Genomic DNA, 24141 nt, shown 5'->3' on the forward strand with positions numbered 1-24141 from the left:
TTACTAAGAAAGGCTCGCCTGGGAATGCCAGATTTTGGAAGTCTTGGCGTGTTATCCCAAGATTCCTCAGATAGGAGCAAGAAGAAGGAAGAACGCTAAATTGTTTTTAAAAGATGATGTTGTGGATAATCTTTTCAGGGTGGAAAAAGCAGAAAATTCAAGACAGTCCGTTTTCCAGGAAATACTGTGGTTCTTGGAAGTGTTACCGTGGGAACCCAAGATTCTACGAGCATTTGAGTGGTTTTTCTAGGATTTTTGTATTGAACAGAAAAACATCTAGTGATGTGTGATAATCGATATGAGGGACTGTTCAATTGCATGATTTAATCAAAAATTTCGGAAATTCATTGGCAATTCTTTCCAAAAAGCTCACAAATTTCATGCACATTTCTTGCAAAAGGTCAGCATTTTAGAAAGGATTTTTCACTTACTTTTCACCCTGGTTGTTATTGAAGCCGGGAGCTCGCCATCACATCTATCTATACTACAGAGTAGAAAAACGGGGGAAATAATTAACATTAACGGCCAATAAGAGCTATTTAACCGTCAACCTTTTGCAGACCTTGGTGAGACTCTAAACCAACAAAATTAAATTCACAAACAGGCCTACTAAATACGAATAGAGCAAAGACTACGTTTTTGGTAACCAAAACTGCCGTTCATTATCTAAAAAAAATCGGAGCTAAGTAATAGAAGATCGTCCACTGCCAATATTAATATGTGAGAGATACGGAAGCTGTCCAAACTGCATTCGAAATCATTCCATCCAGATGACTAAAGGACTACACCAGGGGGGGGGGGGGGGGTCCACAAAAAGTCTGGGATCTGAGTTGGCCCAAGTAATTAGACTTCTGATTAACACTTGTGTTAAGTCTGGTGAAAAAAACATGCGTCGCTTTAATTTCAGGTTTCTGTTAGCTCTTGAGTAGCAAGTCACACTCAACGCACGACTACATGTATTGAACTAAGCAAGGAATCTAGTCCATTGATGTTTTATCTTTTTTAACCACCGAGTTAAAAATCATCCGTCAGTCAGATGAATGACAATTTCCACATGTTCATAATAAAAAAGTAGTTTTTACAAGGAGGCTTGTTAATATGAGTTTGCTCATGATGTTCCGACCCGAGCTTATCTAATTTTTTTTTCTTAATTGTCAGCCAAATGAAAAGATAACCAAAAATAGATGTTTGAGTTTAAAAAAACGTTTCATATCCAAACAACTAATTGAATTACACAATGCCATGCCTCATTACAGCGCTCACAAGGTCTGCCATTAAAAAGACTGCGAGAAAAATAAAACAACAAAATCAGCAAAAACTAAATTTTCAAGGCAAAAACTCAATATCTAAATATAAAAGCACCTGGTAACAACGTCAAAATGCAATCAGAGAAAACCTTAGCTACACAAAATTTTTTTCATAACTACACGGCAGGTGGGATTTTTCCTTAATGGGACAAGGTAAAAAGCCGACGAAAACTAATAATGAAGCAAAAATCAAAAATTAGACAAAATTTTTGAAAACGTTTCATAACTTCAAACGTCGTAAAAACCCTTAGCCTTCAACGAGACACTTCTTGATAAATTTACTAAAAAGTCATTAAAAAAATATCTGTATTTGCTCAGACTAAACCATAGAAAAAAAATAAAAAAGTAGAAAAACTTAAAAAATAAGAAACAAACTGCGAAAACACAAATTCTTGAAGTCATGAAAATCATTGGCTTTTATCTGAAAATTGTTTCTCTTATTTCAATTGTTATTTTTACTAAACCAGCTAAAGTTATACTGAAAAATTAAATAAGTTCACTTGGTATTTATTTGAAAGTCATTGGGATCTGTTATTACGCGATTATGCAAAAAAAACAGAGAAAGAAACACATATACTGACCGCGCACGAATCTTTTAGAATAAAGCAATTGTCCATCATAACGCGTATTGTCCACGAAACAAAACACCAGTTACGATATAATATCAATAAACAAGATAGTTTTTGAAACACAGGGAATTGAATGGGACCTCTCAGTGATGAGAATAAGTTACGAGAATAAATTGACGAAAAGAACAAAAACAGAAAATTTGAAAAAATTTTGAAAATGGTTAATGATAAAAAATTACTTGCTATAAATTGACTGCATCGAGAACTATCATTCACTCAATTCGCAACTCGATGCTTATGAGACCTCTCAGCCTTTTACAACCACAAAAATGTTTAAAAAAATCAATCATAAAAATCAAAGTAAAAAATTTCGGAAAGAAGAGTGTCGGAGCCATTTAAAAGTGAATTTTTCAGTAAACTTTCTTTAAACTGTTTTTTGGTTTTTAAAAATTTGACTCCAAAAAATGAACAAATATGAAAAAGTATATCAAAACCTGGTAATTTTTGAAAAAAAAACACATAAAACCAACGCCATTAATTTCAATAGGTTTCAACGAAACTCAGTAAATACGGTAAAACATGCCTCGATGGGATGACTATGTTGTTTGCCATTCATAAGAGATCGATAAGACATCACTGAATTTTTTTTTATTGTCTTAACAGTCATTAGCTGTCTACTCAAAGCGCTAGATAGGTTCACTTAATGCTAATTAGCAAGCCTATTGCAGTTTTAGACAACGAGTCTATGCCTTAGGACTACAACAATTTAGTAAAACCGCAAATAGAAAATCAAAATCTTATTAAAAATTACGAAAACTCAGAGTAGAAACCTAAAGAAAACAAGAAGGATTCATAGAAACCGTATTATTTGTTCATTGGACTCTTTTTTGACTGTAAATGAGGTTCGTCATCAACGGAATCTTGATATGAAAAGTGACTAGTCTGTAAGTGACTTTATAAAAAAAAACAAAAAAACATGCAAAAATTTTTCTAAAAAAACAGCTCTCAAATATAACTCGATTTTTTTTATAGTGAACTTAACTATTAGACTAAAACTAGCATTTTTGTCGTGTTTCGTCTGCTGGGATTGCAAAATTGATTCATTTAGTAGATTGAAATGTAATTTTGAATTACTAGTTTTACAGAAAATATCTTTATTTGAACAAAAATTATGCCAAAAGTGAACAAAATTATGCCAAATGGCCTGTGTTCACACAAAACTTTAAAACTCGATACCTCCTCGAAAAAAAACGAAATTCATATTTTTTAATTTCGAATTCTATGCTGGACGAACTTTTTAATGATACCACTCACCTTTTTCAACGATGAATATATCGATCGGCCAAAATTGTCAGAACAAAAAACCCATTTGAGGATATAGTTCCTCCCCCTACAAGTGTTGTCGGAATAATAAAGAATTGGGCTATATATTTCTTATCTAGTCGCAGCTAACTCTTGTTCATCCGTAACTAGTTTGTACAACAGAGATGTATATCTAACATATTAGTTGGCAAGTCTGCAAGTCTGTGGAGGCACGCAAGAATAATTTAAAAAATAATTAATCAGCATCTATCATTTATCTTTTTAACTCTTGTTGATATGATTTTAATAAGCCCAGAGAAAAACTACTACACGGAGTTAAAACAGCATCGTCTAAGACAACTACTTTGCGCAAAAACTAAATTAATTTTGCTCCTTTTTCCAATCAGTATTTAGAAAATATTACTCAGAAAAAAATGCACAAATTATTGTTTTATATCAAAGCTAGTAAAAAAACTGATTTTTTGAAACGGACACAGATTTTTTTTTTGAAAAAAATAGGGAGGAAGTGCAACATGAAAACAATAATCTGGAAGAAAAGAATAAGAACAGTCTCAAGTTTTGATGAAATTCTTTCTGTAACTCTAAAACAATAGTTTGTTTAGGTCGTCATAACCTTCTTTCTTTTCCTTTCAGATGGCCTCAGTGAAGTTGTTTTTGCACACGTAAAAACAATGAACAATGGTGTAGTCGTCTTATTGAAACAAACAGAGAAAACCTGCATGATAATAACAGTCATTTGGAAAAATAAGCCTGTTAATTTTCGTAGATGTTTTTTTGAAATTCATGCAATAGTTATTTTGTGGTCATCAGCTTTAATCACTCAGTTGTTTTGGCTGAAGTTTAAAAAAAACAATTACAGAAATGCACATGGAGAAAAATTCGCAAAAAATGAAGTATTCCGAAAAAAATTGAATACTTAAGTTACATAAATTTAATTGGCGCTTGCACTACTGATTTTTGTTCAGCCTCCTTCTCTTTATAGATAGATTACGTAAAAGTGAATAATTTTTTAACAGTGACGTTTAAACAGGCAGAACTTGATTCAAACCATTATCTGTTAGTTCAAGCTGAGTGTGCTAACCATTGCTCGACCTTGCCTTAAGGTCTCGAACTTGCACATGTATTACAGCCAATTCTCTTGTTCTTTTCGGGTTCCTCGAGAGTGCATTCCTCTAGCCAATTATAAATGTGCACGGTTTTTTGTTAGGATAACTTTATTCGTTGTTCTCTCTTTATATTTAGATTGCGTTGTTCTCTCTCTCTCTCTCTCTCTCTCTTTCTCTCTCGGCGTTCTGACAGGTTACGAACTGAGTGCCCAGAGGTCATTAAGTCTGACTCAGAGAGATTCCAGAGTCCTGGACTTGGCTGAGAGATTCAAGACTTTGAAGGAGGACGAAAAGTATAAAACTCAAGCTTTATAGGTTAGGTAGCTAAGTTAAGAGAAAATTTATATATTAAATTCATAAAAAATTGAAAAATCTTATGTTACTTGAGAGCTCCGCGCAAATTTGTGTTCCACAATTGCGCGACAAGTCTAAGGTAGTTTTTTTTTAGTTTTCACTCTAAAATTTCAAATAAGAACGAACAAGAAATCTGAGGTCAGTTGATTATCTATGATGAGCAGCTAAACATGCTGAGTAACATGAGATGCCGTATTGATAACAAACTAAGTTTCTGAATCATTGGTTATAAAAACTTAAAAAAATGATCACAGTTTTATTGAAACTAAATTGAATTGAGCAATCGCGATAACAATATCAGATAACGGATTTGGTTTTGTATAATGAGCAATCTTTCAACAATTTAAACTTGATCCACAGTACTATTAAGCAAATGATATTTTTTCAAGTGTTCTTTCTTGTGTTCTTCAGTGACCCCCGGGTCAGTGTGCGCATGTTATTTGCTACCCACAAGTTCACTTTCTATATTAGCACATCATTGTTTGTTACCCGTACCGAACCCCCAGATCCTATGAGGCGTGATTCAGAGATTTTAGAGAGGCCAAGTCTTGGCAGAGAGAAGCCATGACTTGGGTAGGGGGACCAAGGTTTGGGACTTCTATAGGCAGAGAGAGGCCGAGACTTGGGTTGTTTGAGCTGAGCAGAACCCAAGTCTAGGGTTTCTCTTAGCAAAGTTAAGATTGACATCATCAAGAAAGGAAGTTTTCATTTAATTATGGCAACTTTTTGGCAATATTTGCACTCAATTACAAATTTTCTGCCCAAAAAATTGCGTGCCATGGTAATTAGCCATGGTTTCCACATTTGATTTCAAGACTTGCAGCCTGTCCGGGCAGAGGAAACCCAAATCTTAGGTTTCTCTGCCAAGTCTTAGAATCAATTTTTGCTTTTCACGTTCACTGATTAATCAAATAGCCTCGTATAAGAAGTTAAAAGTGAGTGTTTTGATTTCAGATGAGGCCAATTCTTACGTATTATGTCCCAAAAAACAATTTAGCTGAAAATAGAGATATTTAAAGAAGCAAAACAATTGCGGGTTAAGTAGATCAAATACGTTTTTGTTCTATTTTCCAAATTAAACTGTCTGTACCACCTACACGGCTGGTGAATGGATTCCAAAATACAGGCGCATAATTTATAAAAAGTAAAGTAAAATTTCATTTAGTTGATTTGTGTCAGGTTCAATTAATTCTGAAAAAGGTGTAAGAATGCGGGGTTAATTTACATTTTACCCCCTCACTCTTACATCCTTTTACCCCCCTTGGCAGCTCAAAAAGATATGAGTTTTGAGCTGCATTTTCCACTGCAGCCCCACTCCTACATTTTTTTGGGCGGAAAAATTTTACCCGGGTAGGTGCAGGCGCTGTTTCATTTCATATTACATCATTAAATAAAATTATGATAATTTTTGGTGTTTCAGATAATAGGATAATATGTACCCACTAAGCATGGGGGGCGCAAGTGGAACAGATCCAGAGAAAGATTAAAACTAAAGATGGGAGCCGCAATTGGCCGCAACTGACCTTAGAGTCAACTATGCTAATGATTCTGTAACTCTGTCTCGGAGTGTCATAGTAGATGTTGACTGGAACTGCCCCTTGAGCAGCAGGAGTCCACTCTTTCTTGCTTCCATTTGGCTCTATGAAGAACACGTGTGCCTTGATTGTGTACACTGGTTGGTCACTGAAACAAGACAACAATTCGTTCAAAGCAAGACAATTCCCCGATCTATCTGTTTCGGACTCTCCCTCGTGTTTTTAAGACAACGCTAACAAACTATGTGTTGTTATATAGCACGTTGTGTAAAAAATGTTTCTTGCGCGCGACTGAGAGCGTAAAAGTTATGATGCTAATAAAGCGGCGGGGGGTATCCCGATTCAAAATTAATCACTACGCCAAACCGAACAGGACCCTAAATAGTTATTACCATAGCAATCCGTACCCAAGCCCAAATGATCTATGACGGCATTAGTTTGTTGAAATTAGTAGTTACGATCATGCGTTCGATGACGTTTTTTAAATTCTCGTAAAATCTCACGTGGACCATGCTTTACTGGGCTTTTTGGGTGCACCTTTTACTCATTAGTTACAGGTAAATTATCTGTTTGCATTTCACTTCTCTGAAATTATGATTTCAGAAGCTGAGTGTCTTTAATCCGAATCTTTTACGTGAAAATCCAAGATTTTGAAGACATTCAAAACAATTACTTCCGAAAAGTAGAAATAACTTTGAGGATTTTTGTCCTTAGAAGATAAAATGCTGTCACACTAAAAAAGTTCTGGTAAGTTTACCTGAACCGTGCTCAGGTAATCGGATGTTCAGGTGAAATTCAGGTGCAAAGACACTTGAAACACTCCAGAATTGTAGTTCAGGTAAATTTTTACCTGAACGAGTTCAGGTGTAGTTACGTGAAAATTTTTTATTGCATTCAGCAATGAAACAAAAACAAAGTTTTGCACATAAAACTAAACAGAAACAAATAAAAACTCTAGGTGAGACAACAACACATTTATCAAGCAATGTCCAGCACTTTTTTTAAGTTCCCAAAAATACCATTAAATTAATATAAAAATTTCTCCAGAAATGCAGGCGTTTGTTTAAGTTCCCTTCCATTTCGCAGTTCACTAATACACACACAACATATACATATATATATATATATATATATATACATATATACGGAAATGATTGCTAATTTTAGTATTTTGAGAAAAATTGATGAATAAAGTTTATTATTTGTTTTATTTCTGCTGATATGTTTCCCGCCAAATTCATCTGTGCCTTCGATTGTTTAATAGATTGTTTAGGTGGCAGTTATCAATTTTTATGTCATTTAAGCTAAATTTTTGTCAAAAGGTATCTGCGTTGTTAGGCGAAAACTTCATGTCTTATCCGTTCTTTTGTCGCAAAGAAAGGAAAAAAACCTCTGCAGATTGTCAGTTTTTTGCTTCTTTTAAATCTTTGAAGGGAAGTAAACTCCAAACTAATCAAACTAAGAAGAATGTTTTGCAACACATTTTTTAATGACGGCCATAAGCAACCAAAGTGATGGTAAACTAAAATCAAGTACAGTCAAAATGCTTGAAAGCTGCCTAAATGTTTTGAAAAAAATTTTTTACAAATTGTTTTTCTAAATAAAATCAGAATTTGGCTAGGTTCAATAATTTTTGAAAAAAAATCTAATTTAAGTAAGTTCATCTTCATTTTTAGATGATCATTCCAATGTTGACCACCTGGAAAATTTTTTTCCAATTGGAGCACAGTTATAAGTTTCTAACCTAAATTTAGCCATTCAAGCAATATGAAAAAAAAACAGTTCAAAACTTATGACTGTCGAGAAGAAGAATAATTTAAAAAGCTTACAATTAAAACTATTTATGTTCAAGGGGTTTTCGAAAGAAAAAATCAAAAGGAAATGGCGATCGACAGAAAATACCAAAAAAAATAGTTCAGTGTATCACAACTCTTCCCACTCAGTTGGTTCTTAGCAACATTGGTATAAACCGCCAGTCATTAGAAGATAGGAATCATTGTAATGTTGATTTTTGAGGCAAATCATATGAGTGAAAAGTTCTTACTAATGAAGTTTTCATCATCTGAACAAAAAATGCATCTGACTAAGACTAATTTTGGAAAAGTTCTTTAGCTGTTGGGTTGGGTTTAAATCCTTCTCCTCTGGCATAAAGCAATTTTTTATCAATGTTGTTTTAATAATACATATAAGAAACAGTATATATGTATTATTTGGACAGAAAACTAATTAAAATACAAATTTTCTTGTCATCGAAACAAAACAAGGTTTGATTAAATTGGGGTTCTAAGTGGAATGGTTTTCAATTTACAGTCCAGTCTAAGTATCGAATGAAAAAATTATAGTCTCTCAACTCACAACTACCATTAAAATTATTTATAGATGTTTTGCTCTGCGTTTTTTAAGCAATAGCATTGCCAAAATGCATGAATAAGTTTTTCTGATTTTAAATTGTTAGCCGGAAAATAGCAAAAAGCAAATGCAAAACAATTGTTCTCGTTGCAGGTACAGAGAACAACACAAAACCATCTCTCATTTTGAGGATTGTTTTTCTCGAAGCTCACTAATTTTGTGGAAATTAGCTTGATCAACAAATAGCTAGAACTTCGCGAAAAATTGTACGTCTTGCTCATTCATCCAGATTTCATTGATTAAAATTAACAATTACGAAAATCTTTTCATACGCGAAACGAATGTACCGTTCAGTGTTCACTCCAATTTACACGAAATGAATATATGTTAACCGCCTTTTGATGTTTAGGAACGTAAAACCAAAAGCGCATCTCAAAAATGCAAAACGCAAGATCTGAGCATACGTCGAACAACAGAGACATTTGAAGAATTTTTGTTCATAAAATAGTTGTTTAAGCATGATGATTAGAACCCAGAAAAGAGTCCAATCTTGTTTGTGATGAAAATAATGCAAGTCGATATCTGACAAATAATAGATCTCTGCTGAATTTAGCCGTAAATTGATGCCTATTGTACAGCCTAACGATTGATATACAGAGCTAAACATTCTGCGCAGAAGCTGGCTTTGAACTGATCACAAACAATTCACAGTTTCAGTTTGATCAAGGTCAGCTTTTTTGCAAGAAACGTGATAAAATGTAATCAAAGCTCAAGTGTGATATTTTTTCAAAGTTTTTAGCCTCAGTTTTCCTCGAAAAGAATCAAATTTTAAACGCTCTCTGAAGGATTGCTTCTGTTTTTAAAGAGTTGTTAAATTGCGTCTGTTTTTCAATGGTACTCTTTTATTACATCTTAACAAAAAAACTTCAGGTAACAAAAAAATTAGATTGGTGAAAAATGCCGGGGCACCAAATATTGTTGGGGATTGGAACAATGAAAAAAATGAACAACTTGCTAAATCATACAGCGTTTGTTGGTTAAGATTCTGCACAATAACAAATTTATTCAATTGGTAAACAAATGTAAGTACTGTGTTTGCTGCTTATTTGTGAAATGTATATATCTTAACTGCCTTTGATATTAATCAACATTTCCGTGCAAGTTGCGGTCCTAACTCTTTCTGGACTAGACATAAACGAGTCTTATAAAATGAACGAGCCGAAAATTGGGTCATAATTTTGAGCGAACCAAAACTTACATTAAAAATGGACGACGCGAGATCTGATCATCCGTCGAACAACAGAGAAAAGTTTGCAACCATATTTTTTTTTCATAGCATAGTCTTTTGAGAATCGCGAATAGACCTAAGAAAAAATTCCGTTTCTTCTTTGTAAGAATTAAAGCGAGTATTTTTTACTAACCTTAATCAGTCTTCGCTGAATTTAGCTACAAATTAACGCATGTTTCATTTTTATACCCTTACGATTAATATACAGAGTGATTACATTCTGCGCAAAAACTGACCATGAACTGAGCATAATGAAATCATAGTTTGACCAAAGGAATCATTTTTTTCGCACAAAAAGTAATAAAAAATGTTCAAATTTACTACTCACTTCATTTGAAGTCTAGCTTGTTTTTATTTGGCAGAAGTTATAGAAATTTGTGCAAAAATGGAAACAAAATCCAGGAATAACTGAAACTTTTAAAACCACACGAAGTAAGATATTGTTTCAACGTGGTTCAAAATTAATGTAATCGAAAATTAATAGCTCAAATTCCAAATGGAAAACAATTTAAAATAAGCTCTTTGCGAAAAATTTGAAGCAGTTTTGGACCTGCTGTAAAAAGGTGTCAAAAAATGAATCTACTCAGCTGAGTAAAAGTACAATGAATAAGCTCTGCCAGTTAATATAGTTAATAAATATATTAACTAGAGATATAACCAACGCATAACTCTCATCAAAATACGGTTTTTCATTTCTTCTTGTTGTAAAAAGTGATAGTACCAAACCGAAACTCAATTATAAATTGTAACAAATACACAATTTTAAAGTGACTCTTATTTTAAAAATTCTATCAAAAGGCATCTTGGTCTTTACATGGTATTAATTCTATCTTTTTTCAATATATTTTACGACGGTTGTTTATTGTTTTCTGTTATAAATCCCTGAGCAAAATAGTACCACGCAGGATTTCACTAAGCTATAACTGAAACGGGAACATTGTATTGTATATATGGATATATGTATGCAAGATACACAATGTTTAAATACAGCGCAGCTGTGCGTATTAAGAGTAAGAGATTATTCCCTTGAAATCCGGTTCTGAAGGTTATGGAAAAATTTGAAATATTGGGAAAAATTGAGAGGGACGTATGACAAATTGGACGTAAGGAAAGCAGGCAGTTTATTTAATCAAAAAGTCATCACTTCATATCTAGTAGAATTATATGTAGAAAATGTGTACTTTAAATTAAACGCATTGCATAGAACAGAATTCCACAGAGCAGAATTGCGCAGAACAAATTGACCGTCCTTTCGAATTAATTCCCAAAGAGCCAAATACTGGAACGGAAATTATTTTTATGATCTATTTTCCCGGAAGAATTTTAAATTTCAGAATTGATTTTAGAAGCCAGAAGAGGAGGTTCGGTAATGTGCGTTTGCACATAAAGTTCCGACCCCGCTCATCTACATTTCTCACTTTATTGTCTACCAATGAGGAAGAGATAAAGAAATAACATATCAACATATCGTTCAACAAACTGCTAAATGAATAGAACAATCTACCTTAGAGGGCCGATGAGACCTGTGACTAACATAGTATGACTACCAGAAAAAAAGGTGATAAAAATCAAATAATTAAAAATATTGATTCCGACAAAATTTCGTTGTCCGTTTTTTGAAAACCCTTAATACCCAAATCAAATTGGCATCAGATAAAACTTATAATAAAAAAAATTAACCTGTACTTCATTAGAAAAAAATGTGGGATTTTTCCTCAATGTGACTTGGTAACAAGTCGACAAGAAATCAACGAAAAAGCAAAGTTTAAACAAAACGTTGGTTTTTTTGAAAAGAATTATTGTCAATCTGATTAGACATAAATGAAATAAAATCATTATGCATGAAATGAATCATGGAGAGATTCTTTTATGCCTCCATAAAGAGCAATTGAGACCTTCCATTATTCAGGATATGTCATACGACTACAAAAAAAACGACAAACACAGGCAAAAGGAAGAACAGTTTACACAAAAAGTTTTGCACGAAAAAAAATTGGCACAAAAACGACGTCCCAGCCAATTAATTCTTAGACTGTTTACTAAAAATATCGAAAATTTGACCAAAATTAAAGAGCTGTAAAGAGCAACTTTGTTCAATAGATAAGGGATGCGACTTGTCAATAGAGAAGCTACGCTACAAATTAACAGAAATATGATTGGCAAATCTCAGAAATCTATGGTTTTTTTTTGAAAAAAAGATATATATTATCAAAGTCAATAGCCAACATAAGCTTTCAAGTAAAGGAGTAGAGGAGGGTTTATCTTGCATTTTTTTGAAAACTAAAAGAGCTTTCTAATTTTAAAGCTAAGTCATAAGACTATAAAATAGCATTAAAAACAAGCTGAACTAAAAATTTTTCACAAATAAATTTACTAAACCACAGTATTAAAGCCCTTAAATTTATAATTATTAAACGGGAGGAAATTAAGTCTTTACTTGCATCTCCTTTTAACACCATAAAGTCTTTTTGTAAATTGATTACTTCAAAATGACGGCAAAAAGAACCAAAAAAATGAAAACTACATAAATTTCACAAAATTTTTATGAAAAAAATTGCCTACGCCCTGAAGACATCAGTCAAAACACCTAACCAGTCAAAACACCTAACCAAACAATTACTCTTTGCTTCAACAAATTATTAAGGAGATCTCTCAATAATAAGGCTACATAACGAAAAAACACAAAACTCTAAAATACTAGAAAAAACGCAAACCAGAACAAAAGGGATAAGTTGAGGAATACCTTTACTTTTTTTGCAAAAAGTTTAAACTGAAAGACATTGAAACCATTAGCTATATACCGATATCCATTATTAATTTAATTTATGTTTCTATATTTCTCCATTGATACATTTAATTAGCTAATATATGGCGTACGACAACAAAAAAAAACAGCAAACAGAGGACAAAAATATAAAAATCTCTACCCAACTCTACAAGAGAACGGTGTCGCAATCCTTAAAACCATAGGTTCTGAAACCGATGAACATGCTCAATTATGATTTTCATAATGTTTTTCAGTCAGATTGTTAAATAATCTGACAATTTAACAAAGAAACAAACACAACAGCAGAATGAGCAATAAAAATCACAAAAATTTGAATGAAATCTCGTAGTACCAAAACCAAGAAACCGGTCAATAAAAACAAACAGCAACTAAAATAGTTTGTACTTTTTATAAAAAAGTTTAACCCGTTTTTACTGAGTTTACGCTAAAATTTGCCAGACAAAATATACAATAATGACATGTTCAAAGAATCACTAAAATTTCATTAAAAGAAATACTTTCAATGACATAAGAGACATTAGGTAACAACCAAATCCATTGTAAGGGTTCATATACACCTTTTGCATAAGCTATTTGGCTCTTTGAGCGCTGAGACTTAATAATCAGAATGCGAAAAAATAACAATTAAAGGCGCAAGAATTCAGTTAAAGCTTACTAAAACTCTTCTTCAAAGCAATAAAAATCGTTAGCTTCTCTCAAGACACTCTATATCTACATTCAACCTCATTTTTACATAAATTGGAGCTGTCAGCAATGAAGCCGTGAATAAAAATTTTTTTGGTCAGTAATTAACCTTAAAAAACAAAAGTATAATTTTTTAAAAAAAAAAGCAGCACCAACATGAAATTTAAAAAATTTCTGATTTTAAGAATCCACAATCAAACCCAACATAACCCTGAATTCGCCGCGCACCCATAAAACAACTTAAGCGTGCCAAAAGTTTGCGAATTAAACCAATTGTTGAGTGAGAGGATTAAAAAAAGAGGATGCATTTTGTATAATTATTGCGTTAAACCTGATAAAGGAAAACAATTCCAGAAGACTTTTATAGCGCGCCAAGTTTCAACTAGCTCTCTGCTGGTGTTTAAATAGATTATAATAGCGGTTTCCAGGTCTACATTTTCGGAAAACCTGAACAAAGTAAACCAAAAAAGCAAATTTTGTTCAATTTTTGATGAAAATTTTCTGAATTTTGAAAATTTTATAAAAATTTTTGGCTAAAGAAACTCCAATCAAACAATTCAGCATTGCTCTTCTATCTCTAACGGTAACAATAACACTCTAGCAGTAACAAATTTAACTTATTGTAAATTATATTAGCAGAATTTTGCCAAACTTTAGCAAAAATCAATGAAAATGGGAATAAAAACTGTCGAATATTTACAGAACTTTAAACCTCGATAACTCCCTGTAAAAAACGAAAATCTTTTTTAATTGCATATTCTAGGATGTACCTGCTTTTTAATGATATCACTCCCAACTCTCTACGAAGAATATATCGATCGGCCAAAATTATCTGAACAAAAAAAACCCATTTGAGTATATAGCGCCCCCCCCCCCCCCATAAAGTGGGGGTCGGAGCAGTAAATGCGCATAATTTAGAGAACATATTTTCCTCTTATGATTTTGTTGGGTTTGAGTTAATGACTTTTTGACTTTTATATCTTTTATATGATACCATTGTTGCTCAGAGTAGAAAAAAAACTTTCTGCCGTAAAAATATTTTAAATAAATACCGGTGTTACTGCATCCAAGATCCAAATGTTCAACTGACAGTCCTAATAAATTGAAAATTTTAAACTTCTTTTGATACTTCCATATTTCAGGCTGAAATTCATGGCCCAAAATCGCTATGATTGGACGCTCTGAGATTGCGGACAGGAGTGACCTGAGATCATGTTATGCCCTCCCGGGCCAATATTTCAACGCTTAAAAACCGTAAAATATGCAAAAATAGCAGTGAATGCGCTAAAATTACTTACAATATACGCTATACAAGCTCAGAAGAAACCATCAGAGTTTTTCAGCTTATATCTTTAATAATTGCACCGTTTCTAGGCGAATATCTTCCCTAGCTTTTCCGTTTTTAAAAGTAGTTATTCCTATATCATTTCAAGATTTTTAGTGTCAATGTTGCAAAATTTAGCGTTTTGTTTAGCGTTGATCTTATATAAATTCAACAATTGAATCTTAGCATTGAACTTAGAGAAACTCTTAGCATAAAATTCGTTAGATTTTGAGGTTGCAGAATTTTGATTAATGTTTCCTTTAAGAAGTATTGCTATTCTGGAGTTTAATTTGCATTGAAAACAATAAATTTTATCTGACTAACTTTGATCTTCCAGAAAGAAATCTAAGCATTGAAACATTGAGAGAGCATTGAAACTTTAGAAAGAGCAATGCTTGGCACTAATTACTAAGCTTATAAAAGAACATAAAATCAAAAACTAAGCTTAGAAATGCTTAGAAAAGACAAAAGACTCAACGCATGCTCCAGCACGTAACTTAGATGATGTTAGAGTATGATTTATTAAAAATAGAATTCGAAGTCTCAAGAAAACTATAGTGGGCGGTGTATATTTGGTAGAGGAGCAAACATGCATGAGATCAGTGGTTGGAGTCTCATTGACAGAGATCATATTGTTTAAGCAATGCTAGAGCAACGCATAGAGATGCTATTTTTTTTAAATACAATCTACGCTAAGAAAAGCTACAGTTACGTAGTAGCTACTCTTGGAACCGCTTAGAGACGGTTAGAAATGCGTAGAAACGCAAAAAGAATGTACTGCATTCACCATCACGCTATATATATATATATATATATATATATATATATATATATATATATATATATATATATATATATATATATATATATGATTTAAGAGTTTGACTTATAAAGATTATACTTCTCTGACAAAATTAAATTTTGGTAGTGATTGTAGACAAAGCCACACGTTTGAAGGAAGTCAGTGGTTTAGGTCTCAAAAGCATCAATGCAACAGCGTCGCCTAGAAAAAATTAAAAATATACGATTTGTGACGCAAAAATTATGTAAAATTGACGCTTGGCAACACTAAGCTATGTAAGATCTTCGCTTAAAAAATTAAATCAAAGTGAGATGTAAAACTCTTAAAAACACTAAATTTATGTTAAATCTACACAAAAGAGTGCTAAAAACTTTGTACACAATATTCCGAAATTTGCGTCTGTTGTGAGCCAGTTTTTGTGTTCAGCGTTGTTTGATTAGGGCAATTTTTTCAATGTGCTTGCTTGCTCTGACAAAAGTTAACTTAAAAAATGGACTGGTAAAATGTGTTATTTATTTTTGGGAGAGAAAGATTGAATCTTGGTAACGTATCGTGACAATTAGCATCAATATTGCTGTCCAATCAAGGCCCTATAATTGGTTCGAATTTTGAATCATAATAGACCTCTAGATTTTATTTACGGAAACTTGAGCTGCACTTATACTGTGATGGTGTTGTCCACGAGCAATTTTAGAGTAGTTTTGTGGACAAGACTGATGATTAAAACGCCTACATTCACATTAATATGTCAGTGGATTTAACAGAGCTTGAAAAAGCGATTCTACATTCTCTAATTCTAAAGTGTTTTATTCAAAGCAAAAATGTGTAAAATACACTCCCATGTATAATCGATGATTAAAATCACAATTTCCACCCGAGGTTAATTTATGTAGTCAAGGGCCATTAATTATACTTTCGACAATATTCGTTCAAAATCTTATATTTGGATGAGCCCAGTATAGTGAATAAATGCACAATTTTCCTCGAGGTTAATTTATGTAGTCAACTATTAATATTTAGCTTACAATGTAAAAAAACCGTGGGCACGTGGGGAGGGGGGTTGAGGAAGGTGAGTTAAAATTGATATATCCACTAAGTTGGGCGAGGGAGGTGAGGGGGAACAGAATAGATTTGCGACAACATATGCCTATGTAACTTTTCACTTAGCTGAACTAAATAAAAACGAAAAATTTACGACTGAGTAATTTAGTGAAACGCGTTATCAAAAAAAGCAGAATGGATAAAATTTTTTCAAGTTAGATTTGTACTACAATGGTTTTCACATAGAATTTTCTCCGATAAACGAAGCCGGACAGTTTATCGACATCAACATTGAAACATACATCAATTTTATGTTGAGTTTGTGGAAGCTGAAAACGCAAATTGCGGAATATAATTACGCAAATCGGGGACATCAACTAACCAAATTGTCATATCTATTTACTCAAATCATCAACTCTGATTTCATTGGCCTTAGAAAAACACTTGCACTTATCCACCGCCTTATATTCACCTAAACAAGTTTGTGGACAAGATTGACTTAAATATTTCAATCCAAGCCAATTCAGCGGACATTGGTTTTTTTTCCACAGAATAAATGTAGTAAGATTGCGTGTAAAATCCACTTGCAAAAATTGGTCAATTACAGGTATTGGCATGTCGAACAGATCGCAGCAGAAAATTTTTGCACTTAATTTAGCGTTGATTGCTTTGAAGTTAAGGACGTTGGCTCAATGTTATCAACACAAAATTATGACAAAAATAATTCGGTGATTTTTCGGACCTGTCAACGCTAGCGCTAGTTACTGCCTATCTTACATATTTGGGTCTCCAAGCATAGATCTTAGAAAATTTTGCGTTGGGTTTAACGTTGATCTTACAAAAATAGAACGCGTAGACCTTGGCGTATCAGATTCGAATCACTAACCTCCTTAATGCTTGTCGTTTCTTCTACCACTGTGCTACAGAACCTTAGTGCTCTTATGCCCTCTTTATAAATCGGAGTGATCTTTAAAATTGCCTGGCACATCAATCTGGCGCTTTTAGTTGTAGATGCTACGACCCAAAATCATGTAAAATCATCTACAAATTAGGGAAAAATTATGTAAGATCTATAATAAATTCAGTGCAAAAGTATGTAAGATCAACGCTAAATTCAAGGTAAAATTATAAATTAGACAAGATCATTTATAAATTGGGCGCAAAATTATATAAGATCTGCGTTAATTAAACGCCAAATTATGTCCACGATTAAAAACGCAAAGTTAAGCAAGATGGGCGGTGAATGAGAAATTCAACTCAAAAAAATAAAGGATCTACACTAAATTCAACGCAAAATGATGTAAGATCTACGCTTAGAAACGCAAAATCATGCATGATTGGCGGTGATTGCGTTGAATTTGTTTGAGATCGACGCTAAATTCAACGCAATGTTGAATAAACTCTACGCTTAATTTAGCTAATTTCAACGCAAAATGGTGCAAAATCTACTCTTTAAAACGCAAAATCGGGGATGATTGGCACTGATTGCGTTGAATTTATTCAAGATATACGCAAAATTGAACGCAAATTTAAATAAAATCTACACTAAATTAAACGCAGCATTATGTAGGATCTACGCTTTAAATACCAAAAACCCAAAACTATGCAGAATTGGGGCTGATTGCGTTGATTTTATTTAAGATCTACGCCAAAATTTAACGCAAAGTTATATATAATCCAGGCAAAATTAAACGCAACATTATTTAGGATCTACACCTTAAACTCAAAAATAAAGTAAGATTGGCTTTGAATGGGTTGAATTTATGTAAGATCTACGCTAAATTCAGCGCAAAACTAATTAAGATCTGCGCTTAAAAACTTGCTTTTATAAGCGTAGATCTAAAATAATTTTGCGTTGAATTTAGAGTAAAATATGTAATTTAAACTACTTAAGATTGGCTTTGAATGGTTTGAATTGATGTAGGATTTACACTAAATTCAGCGTAAAACTAATAAAGATCTACGCTTATAAACCTGCTTTTATAAGCGTAGAGCTTAAATTAATTTGCGTTGCATATAACGTAAGTAATGTAAGATAAATTATTTAAGATTGGTTTTGAATGGGTTGAACTTATGCGAGATCGGCGCTAGTTTCAGCGCAAAACTATTTAAGATGTAAGCTTAAAAACTTGCGTTTTTAAGTGTAAATCATATAATTTTGCATTGAATTTAGCGTAAATTATGTAAGATAAATTATGCAAGATTTGTTGTGAATGCGTTGAACTTATGTAAGATCTACGCTAAATTCAGCGCAAAGTTATTTAAGGTCTACGCTTAAAAACGCAAAACTATGTAAGATTGGCGGTGAATGCGTTAAATTCTATGTTAGACTTACGCTAAATTCAACGCAAAATTGATTAATATTTACTCTAAGTTAAACAAAAAATTATGTTAGCTCTAAGCTATATTCAACGCTAAATTTTGTAAGATCAATGCTAATTTCAACGCAAAACTATTTAAGATCAACGCGTATGAACAAAAATTTATGTTAGAGTAGCGGTGAATGCGATGAATTTACCTAAAATTGTACTATTTTCTTCACATTTTCTTTGCAATCAAGATCACAATTTTTCGGCAAATAGATGTTTAGGCAAATCATTCTTTTGTAACTGTCTTCCGTGGAAAAAAAGTCTTTCAATTAGTCATAATCCTGATTGGGTGACTTTGGACACTAATTAAATGAGAATTAATTAACACATCAAACGAAATACTAAAGAGCTATAATATACGTTATAATAAAAAAAAACAATTTTAGTCGCTCAAGTCCCCATTATTAGCCTCGAATTGTTTGTCAAATTTATCATGAATCAATTAAAAAATGATATCGAAATCAAACTTTTATAGATCCATCTTATCAACGATAGCCTGTTTGCAATTTGACTTTTTAATCAGCAGTTAGTAATGCGATAATACGGAGACAATTTTTTTGCAAATGAGGGATTCCTTTATGCCTATAATTAACCCGTTGTTCAGAGCAACCGTGGGCAAAATGACAAATATAAGCAAATGTCTCTTTTACTGAGTAATGGTTATTGAATATCAATGATCGATGATACAACAATCATTATCCAGCGTCCTCAAAATACAATGCAGATGTTTACGATTGTTAAATCTTTATACCTTTTTCTCAGTGATTGGAAGAATGGAACACCTTGAATAAAAGAAACTTACCGACACATGGTAGACCTTGTCAAGAACTTGACATGGCACCTGGGAAGATCCAGGTATGGTTATCAAAGAAAAGCAACATAACCAAGAGAATATAAAATTAGAAAATATTGGTTCATAAACGATCATTGTTATTATCACGAGTCCAAACCGAATCACCAATGGAATCACACACGCTTCCTTCTTGGAAAAATTGTTTGAGGCAAAATTTCTTGATCTAGCATTCAGATTTCACCCGCCACTTAGATACAACCCGTATGAGAAAGCATTAAACTTTGAGCTCCCCACTCATTGGGTAAGAAAAAACTTATCAGTTTAGATTGTCCCCACTCATGGGTGACACACTTCTCATAACCGACTCGACTCTTTTAACTACTGGAATAGGGATTCAAAGATTTGCTCACGTTTCATATGTGTCTATAATTTTGCATATCTTGCAAGGAGCACAAGCGCAGAACCCCAAATTGCTGTACCAGAGACTGATTGAGATAACCTACTGAAAGCTAACGAGAGCCCCGCCGGCTGCAGACTTCTGATATCAGCCAGAGTAGCGATACGTTTGAGGGTCTTATGAACTGTCTCTGAAAATCCTCCAAAAAAACGCGAAAGGCAGAAGAATGAATTGAATTCCGACTTCACTACATTTCTGGGCGTACTGTTCGTACTTCCTGACCTCATCAGCTGACAGTGCAAAACCACTCATCTCCGACGCGTTATTATTGAGGTTTGAATGCAAGGGAGAAGTGACGGTAACGTCAAATGATGCTGGTTGACTAGCATTCCATACAGGTAAAAAAAACGGTCTGGAGTTATTATCGGATAGTAAATTTTTCTGTTCACAGATGGGAGACAAAAGAGCTAACTCCTGAGTAAATTGATTTTTTTTTCGCATAACATAATGACGAGAGATAATATCAACCAGATCATGGCATGACACGGCATGATCGCCCATTACATCTAGAGCCCAGATTTACAAAAGGGCATTTTGTCTCGTTTTTGAAAATTTAACACCCAGTCGGTTTTTAGGAGCGACACTGAACTCATTTGGAGATAGGTGTGGCCCCAGAGCTGGAATGGAGGCTGCGGATAACCAGGTATCCGACTGCGGTAGAGAATGAGATTGGAAACAATCTTTTTCTCTTATGGAACTTTGTTTTCCTAACAAGTTGTCGAAGGCTGAATTTTTCTTTGATTGGGATATGTCGTCGCAATTTCGCCCCATTCCTTAGTTGAATTAACAAATGAGGGAATTAGATCATGGCCTGTTCATTTCTTCAATTGGATTATGGCCTCTTAAATTTTCTACAAGAACAGATGATTGAAAATCGGAGCCCAACGTATGCATCTTGAACTTGATCTGTTGGTCGTCTTATTCATACATCGGTTTTAATGATTGGGAGGCATATTTGTTCCCAAGAGGTATCTGAAATCAAAACCCCAAGAATACCCTCAAAAGTTGCATGCTGAACCGAATCAAATTTTGCAGGTTTTATTTGATTCCTCCGAAGAAGAAATGCATCGCAAACAGTAGAATTTTTTTGGAGCACCAAGGAAAAAGAACACAAATTACCAAGAGCACATTGACGATCGTCTACATAAGCTAAATGTTCTGGAAGTTCCTTTAGTTTTTAACGCCTTAAGTAAACAAGAGGAAACAAAAGCCGCCGATCCTATAGCAGCTCCTAATATCTCAATTCCATCTACACAGTTCCTCTTGATGAAACTGTCAACTTTCATCATGCTTTCGATTGACCATAGCTCGCACTTCTCCTTTGTGAGTTCTAAACTAATTTTTTTCCTGACTCTGAGAAAAGTTCCAAGGATTTACTAATTTCGACCTCGGTACCTGCAATAATTTTGTCATCGGGATACCAGCAATGTTGCGAGAGGTTTGGTAATTTGCTTTCAATTTCATCAATAAGAGGACAGATGGCAAATGAAAACAAAAGTGCATCCATTGTATCTCCTTGTTGCACTCTTGACAGACTGTCAACAGTTGAGCTATTGAAGAACAAATCACTATGTTTCAAGTAACCAAGAGAGATACACCATGAAATGTCCAGAAAAAAACCAAGTTGTAAAAGTTAAAAAACATATTTAGACAAGATATGTTCTTAGCAAGATAATTTTAATTTAGGCGAGAGGTAACAGAATCTTGCAAGACTAGGCATGATGCAGCAAGATTGGTTCCAAAGGGTCGGCTGTGGTTCGAGATACAAGAGCTCCGTGATCAGACTTTCTCGTAACGTGGTCAAAAAGATCCGGCACAACTACAGGACATGATCAAGCCAGAGCTTCAGTCGCTTATTGGGTCTCGTCAGAGGTCATTTTGGGCCTGTTTGCGCAAATATTTAGCCAAGCTTTATCTGGTGCTCTGATTTTGATGCCTAAAAACTATCACAGGTCTGCCTGTTCTCTTTATTAATTTTTTGAAGTTGTCAATATCGAGTGTTTGATTATTATTTTTATGGGTTGTGTTTTTCAGATTATGGGAGATCAGTACAGAGCCTTCACGATGTCTGTAATAAGAATTGGAGACACGTTGTTCTGGTTCAATTTTTGGCGCCTTTTTCCGATATTAACTTCTGTAAAAAGATTTTAGTCTATGTTTTTCCTTCGTTTTTTCAATTAATGAGTACTTGTCGACCGGATATTGTACTTGTCGACCGGAAGTCCTTGTCGACCGGATATTGTAAACATTTGATGAAAAATTGACAGGACAAACTGGGCGTGCCTGTGTGTCCACCCGTATTCCACTGTTACTAAGCGAGAATAAGGATGTAAAGCAAAATCCACTCTTAAAATGCAGGGAAAAGTGTGTAATTTTGAGGAAATTATACATTTTTACACTCCCCACACTATTTACTCCACTTTTTATTACACCGTTGAAAACACAATCTGATTGCATTGTGTAGTCCACTTTAGTCCAATTGGTATACCAATTGTTGATACAAATTTACAAGGCCCGGAGTTTCTATGATTTACAGCAATCTGATGTTGAGTTTTGTCTCCAGAATTTTTGACTTGAATTCGGAAAGAGATCTCAACCAAAAATTAATTAGGTCTGTCACACACCAACGTTTCTTTACAACTGGATTAGCTGACGGTTCGATTCATTTGATTTATGTATTTTTAAATTGCTCATTTTTTTTCAATCAGTTTCATCAGTTCGTTTGGAAATTTTGAAAAGTCTTTGCACGGTTGGTGTTGGAAATCGTTAATCTAAAGAGAGTTTGGGTTGTTCTCCCGAGTTTGGGCGTTCCGTATACACAATTTCAGCATATCGCAGTTTTTGAACGTTCAAAGTTTGATTGTTATGTCCCTATTTTGTTTTTGTGGTCATCAATAATAAATGAAATTACGGAAAGTTAGTGCGGACTATTATTTTGAATTATTGTTTTCTATTTAATTTTCCTTACTGAAGTATACAGTTTTATTGCTGCTTTTATGTAATCCTTCCACAGTAATGTTTTTTAACGATTCTGTGGAAATTTATTCGACTTCATGCTGGGCGTAGACAACAAATTTATGGATTAGCTGTTGTGAAAACTTTTTTCTTGAGCGGAGTTCTTGTTGATGCTGCAATGACTTTTTCCCACAAAAGTTAAACCCAAATTGCAGTTGTTTTTACACAGGAGAATCAACATTAGCAAATTTTAATAGTCTTGTCATGCAAAAATGTTTTTGATTTGACAAGTATTTAAATTTTGCTCTATAAGACCTGTTGTTTATAAAGGTAGCAGATAGTTTTGTGTTGAATTTGCAATGCCTTCTCAATGGGATTTTGTAGTTCCACTCTTTTCACAGATCGAGACTTTCCTAGAAAATAAGATTGCATCTGCTTGTTTTTGTTTCCTTGTCGTGGATAATTGTTTGTCTAAATTAGAGTGCCGCTAATATAAAATCTATCCCAAAGGTTTCCAATAACTACTTATTTGTCATCTGATCAGTCTTGTGATATAGTATGATTTAGTATGGATGGGGCTATCAATTTGGGAGTACTAAATTCTCTTAATTTTAGTTATTTTAATCTAGTTCAATTTCATTAACTTTTTAGTTCTATTTTACCCTTTTCCTGTTTGAAGATCAAATCTTCATTATTTCATGCTTGTTCAATTTATTTACATATTTTACTGAAATCCTTGTCTGTTCATGTCGTCTAGTAATTAAGTTTGCCGCAATTTGTAAAATTTAGTTATTGTCAAATAGTTGATCACATTCAGTTAATTTTAATTTTATCATTCTTCTCGAATCTGAACTCAAGTTTAGTTGCATCTCTTTTAATCCGAAATTCGTCCCGCGAATCACTCAATTGTACAATACTAATTTAAGCCCAATTTCGCTAAGCGAAATACTAGTTCGTAAAGTAAAGCTAAATCCGCGTCGCCAATAGCACACAAACTTAGAATTCAGAAAAGCGAATTTTCTGAATACAAAATTAATAGCGAATTCGCTCAGCGAAATAGCCAATTAATTCTGAACAACAAATCTCTAAATTCGGCA

The 24141-nt window shown here is 33.5% G+C and overlaps 1 protein-coding gene across 3 annotated transcripts in view; it reads right to left on the reverse strand.

Moving 5' to 3' along the window:
- LOC142350574 (homer protein homolog 1-like) overlaps nt 1-24141 on the reverse strand; it is a 245634-nt gene that overhangs the window by 77926 nt on the left and 143567 nt on the right. For 2 of the 3 annotated variants that reach the window (XM_075402435.1, XM_075402436.1), the window contains exon 3: nt 6183-6342. In XM_075402435.1, coding sequence (XP_075258550.1) covers nt 6183-6342 — 160 coding nt within the window. Of the gene's footprint in view, nt 1-6182; nt 6343-10159; nt 10564-24141 lie in introns of those variants that run through there. The other variant, XM_075402437.1, reaches the window with a different exon arrangement.

Source organism: Convolutriloba macropyga, chromosome 12 (assembly GCF_964194025.1).
Source record: "Convolutriloba macropyga chromosome 12, txConMacr16.3, whole genome shotgun sequence".
Taxonomy (NCBI): Eukaryota; Metazoa; Xenacoelomorpha; order Acoela; family Convolutidae; genus Convolutriloba; species Convolutriloba macropyga.